Here is a 9,612-nt window from a genome sequence, read left to right on the forward strand (position 1 = left end):
AAAATACCACACTTGCTCATTCACCAACAATGCAGAGGTGTCAGTTCTTGGGCGCTTTTGCAATACCCATATTCCTCCACCAGGAGGAGCTTCTATTGGACCAATGTGTGTCGTTACTCTCTTTTCCAGTGCTCTACTTGTATCCTACAACCTTTATCCAATGAGGAGAGAGAACGGCATGAAGGGCTGTGTGTGCAGCCAAGGGATGCGCATGAATGTAGTGACGTAGAGACGAGGACCAATAGATCCATGACGAGGACGGGGACTGCTAACTCCATCGGCTGACAAGAAACGACTGGATCGCTTATTTCTGCTTTAATTTACTTCTGGTATAATTTTGGTGAGATTGTACTGTAGCAATGTGGAGAAAAATCATTTTAAAATCCTACCCCTAATGACTCAACTCCATTTTACATTTGGTCAAAGGTCATCATGCTGTAAATGGAGTTGAGTCATTATGGGTGGGATTTTAAAATGAGTTTTCTCCACATTGCCACAGCAAAATGTCACCAACATGATTCCAGAAGTAGAGTAAGACCTTAGGAACAATATGCAAAAGAAATGAGGAGCACATATGAAGGAATGTATAAGGTCAAAGGTCAGCATGGAGTTAATCATGAGGTTGTTTTTAATCTGATTTTTCTCCACATTGTTACAGTAAAATCTCACCAAAATTATACCAGAAGTAGAGTAAGACCCCAGGAACAATATGCAAAAGAAATGAGGAGCACATGTATGAAGGAACTGATTCAGCATAGGCTACTGTAAATGGAGTTGAGTCATTACGGGTGGGACTTTTAAAAATGATTTTTCTCCACATTGCTACAGTAAAATGTCACCAAAATGATACCGAGTAAGACCCCAGGAACAATATGCAAAAAAAGAAAAGAAATGAGGAGCATTGCGGCACTGAAATATAACCAATAATATATCATATAATATATAGGCTAACTAATATAACTTGACTCATCTTGGATGTGATTTTTCTCCACATTTCTCCAGTAAACGCACGTAGGCTTTATGTATCTTTTAGGACCGTGCCTACTGTAGTTACTCTAGTTCGGGCGCAACGAAAATCAAACAACGGCTCACTTGACTCGCAGCGGCTCACTTTACCGCGGTTGTACAAGCACGGATGCGCATATCATGCCCACACAACGACAGGACTTACACGTTTTAATTCGCCATACACACTCATTGACTCACAACACAAGGTCACACACGCATCGCTTCTATAATTAATAACAAACTCAGCGAGAAAAACATGTGCTTACCTTGGAGTTTATTTGTTGAAAACCACCATACACACTATTCTATTCCTATATGGCTTTGAGCGTTTCCTTAGGTGAGTCCTTTTGTTTTCCTTTTTCTTTTCTGCTTTCCTCTTTATTCGCGGCCAAAATTCACTGGTTAGCCTACGGCATTGCGTAACCTGATGACTGATCTGTCAAATTATTTCCCCCCTCTTTTCTTTTTCTCAGATTAAATAGGCTACATCCAAAGTAGGCTAAGCAAACGGGCGATCTGTGAGTGGGCGACTTCATAGAGAAATAAAACAGACAGAGCACACTAGCACAGATGCAATAAGATAAGAGACATTACAGTTCCTTCTGGACCTATGTTCTGGACCTTGGATTGACTTAGCTACTGTAGGTTAGTTCTGTGAGACAGATGAATGGAGAGGTGGATTCATATTTAATAGCCTATATTTTAGTCTTATTTATCTTGTCTCAACATTCAGGAACTGTTCACATCACTTGTTGGAGTCAGACATCAAATAGACTTTGTGACTTCATGGGAAAGGAAACACAGGACAGAGATCAGCTCCAGGGGTTTCTTTTTGTCACTCAAATAACGCCAAAAAAAAAAAAAAAAAAAAAAAATCAAAATCTGCAGTGAATACATCCTGCTTGCTTTATTTAGGAATCGTGATCAAAGACGTGTAAAGACAAGCCTTAAACCGGTGACACACAGACACACAAAAAAATGAAATAGTTTTTGATTGTGACTGTACAGATGAAGAGGAAACAAAGCGATTTTTTTTTTACAGGTGAAAGTGAAAGTATCAACGGATGTTCGCGCTGCAACATACTATGCAGCAGGGGGGAAAGGAGCAGCAGCAACAACAACAACAACACAAAAACAACACAAATTCGAAAAAATGTTCCAAGTCAAGGTGATCGGGCCAAGAGGAGACGAGGTGATCATGGACCTGTGTGACACAGTGGAGCAGTTTGTGGACATGACGGTGCTGCAGGTGAAGGAGAAGATAAAGCAGACGCTGCAACTGAGCGGACGTAAACACACAGACTCAAGTAAAGAGCCACTGCTGACACTATTTGCTGACACTTGATAATCATTTATTGTCCTTAAAACACTCTGAAATTCAAGTATGAGTTTTCGAAGAACCTTTGCAAGGTGAAAAACTAGAAATTAAATTTACTCACATTGATTTATTTTTGATTCGGTGCAGAAGATTTCATTTTGATCTTCGGTACCAAGACTTTGGACGACGACTCCCTGCTGTGTGAATATGGAATCAGACACATGTCACCTATTCATGTGGTCATAATGTTACCACGGCCTCCTGACAGAGAAGATGGTCGTATGAGAGACAAAGATGGCAAAAACCAAAGTAAGATCTCTGTGATTTTAGTTGTTGTATTAACTGATATGACAAACTGACATGCAAACCAGTGACAGAACATTCACTATTACACCATGTTATTCATACTGACCAACTTATAAAAAGTTGTTTGATCTCTCTAAACACAATGTGGGTCCTTTTAGAAAAGCTGCCTGTGGTTAAAAACTCAGTTGTTTGACACATTGTATTGTATTATACTGATTTTATTACTGACTCACATGGTGTCAAAGACTGAAGGAAGTGTTTAAAGTGTAGCCTATCATTGTGCATCATATATCACAGTGTCTGTTGTTTTAATCCTGCAGTCTTGGAGAAAATGATCCAACTCAGGGTGTTTGGGCCAAGAGCAGAGGAGGTGATCATGGACCTGTGTCACTCTAAGCAATTTAATCACATGACTGTGCTGCAGCTGAAAGAGAGGATAAAGCAGAAGCTGCACCTGAACACAGGTAAACATACAGACTGAATTAAGAAACCACTGTTGACAGTGTTTCCTTACAGGCATAATACAGTTAACGACTTATTGTCCTTAAAACACTCACACGCAATTAGATTAACTCACAATGATCAATTTATGATTTGGTGTGGAAGATGTTAGGTTGATCTTCACTACTCAGTGTCTGGAAGACGACTCACTGCTGTGTGAATATGGAATCAGACACATGTCAACTATTTATGTGGTCATAATGTTACCACGGCCTCCTGACAGAGAAGATGGTCGTATGAGAGACAAGGACGGCAAAAACCAAAGTAAGGAAGATCTCTGTGATTTTAGTTGTTGTATAACTGATTTGTGACAAACTGACATGGCTGCAAACCAAGTTCAAGTTCACTTTTATTTATATAGCACAATTAAAAAGACCTGTAACGGTCATCTACTGTAAATTGCTTCGTAGAGCAGAGACAAAAACAAAAAGAACGCATGTACAGGAAACCAGAAAAACATGCATATCATCACACATACACACACAAATGCATGTAATTACATACAAACACATGTGCATGCGCATATGCACACATACGTGCATGGGTACAGTAGTCACAAAACAGTGCAAGATTATGTTAATAAGTGCACATGAGCATTTTGACAAAACAAGGCTGGGTTAGAGGTCCCTGTAGATCCAAAGGCCAAGGAGAAAAGATGTGTTTTTAAAGCGGACTTAAACCTCTCCATGGATCCCGCATGTCTAACATGTAATGGTAAGCTGTTCCAGAGTTTGGGAGCAGCCACAGAGAAGGCACGATCGCCCTTAGTCTTCACTTTTGATCTAGGTACATGACGTCCAGCAACAACTCTCTGGATGACCATAGATCTCTGGCTGGATTATGGACTTGTATGAGTTCCACCAGATATAGAGGAGCCAGTGGGTTAAAATCTTTTTCTTAAATTGTAGTTAAATGGACAAACAGGAACAATTTGAGGAAACACAATCATCAGTCAGTCATTGTTGAACAGTGGAACTCTGTGATAACATCTTTCCAAAGAATCTGATGCTGATCTGACACCTCATTTTCCAAAAGACGGTGAATCTGACAGGAGCAGCAGACCAGGAAGCACAATGGGATCGGGATGTGACGTCCTGCAAGTGCAACCCATCTTCATCCTGGGGCCTGCAGGTGAGAGGAGAGAGTTCCAGTCCAACATCAACACAACGGTGAGGGACCTGAAGGAGAAAGCAGCACAGACCTTTAAAGGTAATACACTAGCTACACATCAGGAAAACTACAGCACTACATGTTACTAAACTATATATGTACTTTACCCAATGTCTTATAATAGCTCTGAAAAATATATTTGAATGTTTAAAGTACAATAATGATGTAGATCAGCAAGTGCATACGGTCAGCGCGCAGAGGGTCTTTTTTTCACTTTCTTCTTTTAGTATCAGCAACCATATTAAATTCATTGTGGTTCAGTTGTTGAGAACTTTGTCATGGTCAGTTTGGTTGGTTACTGTACATTTTTACTTTTTGTGTATAATGTATAACATGTCCCTCAACTTGAGTCTCTTTGTCTCTCTCTGTTCAGGCGAGGTGCACCCCACCTTCTACGGCAAATCACTGGACGATGACAACGCCTTGCTGACTAAATATGGCATCAACCCCAATTCTGTCATCCATCTGGTGCTGAGGGTTCATGGAGGTTAGACACAGGAGACGGCGCTTTTCCACTACACAGTCACGGCACAGCACGGCACAGCTCGGTAAAGGTGCTTTTCCACTACAGCTGAGTTCTCTAGTACTGTACCTCCTCAGCGGGGGCAGGGTTGTCGCGAGGGCGATCGCGGGGCCGCATTGTCCGTCTCTCTTTTTTCGATCCTCTCGTCAGCTCCAAACTCACTCGTCTGCACCTCGATTACGGACCACAGCGTGGTTTTTTCTACACAGCAGTCTGTGAAGGAATAACAACAGTCTCGATACAGATCAGTGGTCACTGTTGCCGCTATGTTTTTGAAATTTCTGGGTTTGATTCTCATGTCGGACATAGTGATGCACTCTTCCAGTGACGACGCTCTGTCCAATCAGTGGAAAGCAGTCGGCTGACGTCACGTTATAGTATCGCTTCGGCTCGCTTGGAACCAGGGCCGAGAAGGTACTAAAAATAGTAAATGGTACCAGGTACTAGGGCTTGTGGAAAAGCAAAAGAAGCGTGCCGTGCTGTGCCGTACCGCGCTAGTGGAAAAGTGCCAAAAGAGGCAGACAGAGGAAACCATCACTACCAACATCATCATCATCCCATCTCTACAGTTCAACACTCATATGGTTTTCCTCACAGGGGTCCCTCCACGCTGGGAGTAGTTTGATCTGCCTATGGGGGTGTCGCCCTGGGGGCTATCCTGGCCTGGATCGATGGCGTGGCACCGCACCATAGCCATGGTGTGGGCTCAGCAAGGAAATGTTGGTGATTTGTTTTGAACGATAAGTGTTTTGCTTCATAAGAGAAAATCTGATGTTTAAAAATGCCACTCTTACATTGACTGCAGTTGTTTCCATGAGAGCAGAATTCAAAATGAAGATTGAAAATGTATTTAGCAAGAATTGGATGGTATATGTTTACAGTCAAATGTTTTTATGCACTGTAGGCTCAATTTTTGATAAATCAAAAATCTGTGTGGATTGTTTGTGGAGGACAGTCTGGAGATGCTCTCCAGCAAGTTTGGTGTCAATTGAGCAAGAATTGTGGGAGGAGGTTTTATAAGATTTACAGTTTTTTGAAAATAACAGTGATGGACTTCATAATCTGTAATGAGTTTAAGTGGACAAAAGTTTCAGCAGTATTGGGTCTACATTTTGGTGAAGTTTTAAAACTATAGCATGTACCGTTGGTTTGGTAGGAATTTTCAAGGTCCTTGGAGTTGAGTAAATCTGGCATGGGGTCGAACATTCCTGTGAAGTTTTTTTTCACTTTTTATGCATGGGAAGTAGGACTCGAAAGAAAAAAGAAAGAAAGAAAGAAAGAAAGAAAGAAGAACATTGAGGAAAACAATAGGGTCTTGGCAGCTGATGCTGCCTGGTCCCTAATGATGTAAGATAAAGAGTTGATTATAATGATTAATCTAATTTTCCAGACTGTGAGCCATGAGCTGTTCCACGCCCTCGGGTTCTCTAAACATCTGTTCCACACCTGGAAAGACTGCTCCTCCTCTTCTCAAGGTGTTAAACACATTTCAAAGAGAGATTAACAGATTAAAACATATCAGCTCTTTGATTAAATGCTTCTGGTCTGTGCTGCAGTGGGTGTTGGGTGTTTCCCTCGGGGGAAAGTGATCCACTCTGACGGATCGGGCCAGATGAGGATCTACTCCCCGTCTGTGGTCTCAGCCCTGCAGAACCAGCTGCTGTCAACAGATCCTGAGCTGGGAGGACCACTGGAGAACCTGGTACTCTACAGATCAGTAAACACCTTTCCTCCTCTGTGTCCAACCTCCTGTTGCCTAGGCTACAACCTGCCTCCGTCCTGCAGGACGCAGCTGCAGGCAGAGTGTCCTCTCACTGGGAGTCCCGTGTCCTGAGGGGATCCATCATGGCGGCGGCGCTGGAGGACTGGACCACAGTCCGGATCGACCCGGTCACTTTAGCTGCACTACAAGACACAGGCTGGTACACAGTGAACCTGAGCCGGGCGCAGAGTCTGGTCTGGGGCTCAGGTGAGACCCTAAGAAGTGTAAACTACGCAGTATACACATATCAGTCAATCAGTCAATCAGGCTTTATTTGTATAGCACTTTTCATGACAGCAGCTCAAAGTGCTTAACGTGATAATAACAAGAACATAGACACACATACATTCACATATGCATTCACACAAGAATTTTAGGACATTGGATTTTAGAGGCATCAAGGAAACGCTATCTTACACAATTATTTGCAATGGGGAAAACACTACATGAAATTAAGTAAAATAGATAGGTGTAATAGGATAAAATAGAATAAGAATGAATGAATTAAAATAGAATAAAAAAGATAATAATAACATATAAATTAAATAAAATAGGTAAAGTACAATAGTTAAATATGTATAATACGTAGGTAGATCAAGGGGATAGAGAGATATTGCAATTAAGACGATAATTAGTTTTATAATGATAAAAATAACAACAGTTAAAAGCCAGGCTCAAAAGGTAGGTCTTCAGTTTGCTTTTAACTCTGCTCATACACATACAATGCCAAAAGGTGTTGTTGTTGTAGAGAAAGAGAACATCTACTAGACATTACATCAGCTGCAGTGTTTGTGTTTCTGTAGGTGAAGGAGCTACGTTTGGCTCCGTATCAACCTGTCATGATAACTCCTCTTCTTATTTCTGCACCGGCAGGTAAATCTTAAGACATATGTTTATTTTCTTCTTTAAGTGGGTTACAATTCACTTTATTTCCAGTATTAATGTTTGCATTATTCATTCTCTCTCTTCTCAGTGAACTTGGGTGTCATTTTCTCCACCTCCACAAGGGGGAGTGCCAGACTGATTTATACCTGGAGGGATGCAGAGTGTTTAAACCCCTCATGAATGCAGTAACTTTTATTTCCTCTCTTTTCTCAAAGATAATCTCCCAGATTTTCTCTACACTTGCAGATTTCCAATATTGTAGAGCAGTGATATCTGTATTTCATTGCAATGCTTCTTTTATGGCCTAGTTTTTTATTGGTGCATCATGTTTTCCCTCCTCTCCTCTTGACTTCCAGAGTGAATGTTGGAGGGAGGAAAACAGCAGACAGCCGGCTGAAGACGACCTCAGTGGGGAGATGTGGGGCCTGGACAGTCGTTGCTTCCTCTCCAGTCTGAACAGACAGGTGTGTGTACGTGTGTGTGAATGTCACCTGTGTTTTCCAGAGTCTTTCCTCTGTCTAACTTTATCTCCTCTCGTCTCTGCAGAGTCCGGTTCCTGCAGTGAACGGCTCAGTGGAGGGTCGCTGCTACAGACACAGGTGCACTGGACCAAACAGGTTCCAGGTCCAGGTGTCTGGTTCTGAGTGGGTGGACTGTCCAGCAGGAGGCGCCACTCAGGTAACCAATGTGTAACTACTAAGTAAATACAAAATACTAACCTCTGCATCTATTAGCTATATAATTACCAATGTTAAAGCTCCTTCTGCTATTCTGGATTATGTTCACAGAAATATTACTAATGTATCACAATTGAATTAAAAACTGAAGGCAGCAACTTTGAAATTCATGAGAGATGAAGGGAACCATCAAAGTTAAATTTTCATTTGAAACAGTGTAATAGACATTAGTCATAGATTGTATTTACTTTGTGCCTGTTACGTGTGGCCAGGAGTGCCTATCAGTTTAATATGTTTGACACATGGTGATAATGAAACAAACAAGAAACAAAAGAAGAAAGACTATGTTGCTGCACCTGCTCAGTTGGTTTATCTTCCTATGCAAATAAATGTTGGAAGAACATTTTTGTTTGAATTGCAAACACCTCTGCCACTGTATCTGGTCCTAACAGTCTAAAACTTTTTCAATCTCAGCCACTTGTTTCACAGGAAATCATATGACAGCAGAGCACTTTTAAAACTAATTTAAATGGCTCTCACTACTGGTGCTGCAGCTGTAGACTCAGTATAAAGTATAATTCATACAGAGGGGACAAATGCATTTTGTGATACAACAGTTCTGATCATCAGAAATGTTAATGTTACAATAATCCTCCATGTCTGAGCAGACTGTGGTGGATCCATCATTTAAAGCCCGATCATGTATGTAAAAATCCTACTGATTTTACTGTCACTGTTTTTTATTTCTCAGGTAAAAGGCTTCCATGGTTTAGTCTTCTGTCCTGACAGGAGGTTGTGTCTGTACCCCGACATCGCTCCTCCTTCAGATGGTGTCAGTACATTTTCTGCTTCTAACACAAGGTTAGTGTGGGTAAAAGAAGGAACCCCCTTGGTTTAAAATAACCTCTAGCCGAGGCTACAGATAGCTGACCACCACTGGCGTGAAAGTTGTATGAATGAATAATGGTTTCTGTAAAGCGCTTTGAGTGTCTTGAAAAGTGCTAGGCTATATAAATCCAAGCCATTATTATTATTAACCTCATATTTACTTTGTTTTATTTTCAGTGAGCTCTATGAGACGTTAACCTCAGTCCAGGACTGGACCTGGTCTCTGGTCTCTGCAGCCACAGCTCTCGGCTCCACTGCTGCTCTGTGTCTCCTGGCTGCTCTCATCGTGTCCCACAGGAAATGTGTCTCCTGCAGCAACAGGATCCACACTGAGACACAGCTTCACAGGCACAGTTAAAAACGTTTTAAGCACCGCCAAATTCAACCAAAACTGAAAGTTCTAAAGTACTGCTTTTTTGGCCTAAATTATTTCTTTATACAGTATTCTTGGACAAATTGGCCTCCGTGTACTTAGAGCAGAGGTTCTAATATTTAGATATAAAACACTTCAGTGTTGTTACATCTGCCAGTATCTTAAAAAGATAAATTTAAGAAAAAGTCAATTTTGATTGAC

General features: G+C 41.3%; 1 protein-coding gene across 1 annotated transcript; it reads left to right on the plus strand.

The window, feature by feature from the left end:
- The first annotated feature begins 5,497 nt into the window (after positions 1 to 5,497).
- Positions 5,498 to 9,396, plus strand: LOC146969192 (ciliated left-right organizer metallopeptidase-like). Its single transcript, XM_085760447.1, has 10 exons — positions 5,498 to 5,545; positions 6,217 to 6,301; positions 6,383 to 6,528; positions 6,612 to 6,795; positions 7,392 to 7,461; positions 7,562 to 7,658; positions 7,830 to 7,937; positions 8,020 to 8,151; positions 8,902 to 9,011; positions 9,216 to 9,396. Exons 1-10 carry the CDS (start codon positions 5,498 to 5,500, stop codon positions 9,394 to 9,396), a joined length of 1,161 nt encoding a protein of 386 aa, XP_085616573.1.
- The last annotated feature ends 216 nt before the right edge of the window (positions 9,397 to 9,612 follow it).

This window comes from Trachurus japonicus, chromosome 18, assembly GCF_045865225.1.
Source record: "Trachurus japonicus isolate A0001 chromosome 18, Traja_1.0".
NCBI classification, from domain to species: Eukaryota; Metazoa; Chordata; class Actinopteri; order Carangiformes; family Carangidae; genus Trachurus; species Trachurus japonicus.

Coding starts and splice junctions, on each gene's coding strand:
- LOC146969192 (XM_085760447.1), top strand. CDS start 5,498: ATGGCGTGGCACCGCACCATAGCCATGGTGTGGGCTCAGCAAGGAAAT. Junction 6,302..6,382: donor CTGCTCCTCCTCTTCTCAAG/GTGTTAAACACA, acceptor TCTGTGCTGCAG/TGGGTGTTGGGTGTTTCCCT. Junction 7,462..7,561: donor TCTTATTTCTGCACCGGCAG/GTAAATCTTAAG, acceptor CTCTCTTCTCAG/TGAACTTGGGTGTCATTTTC.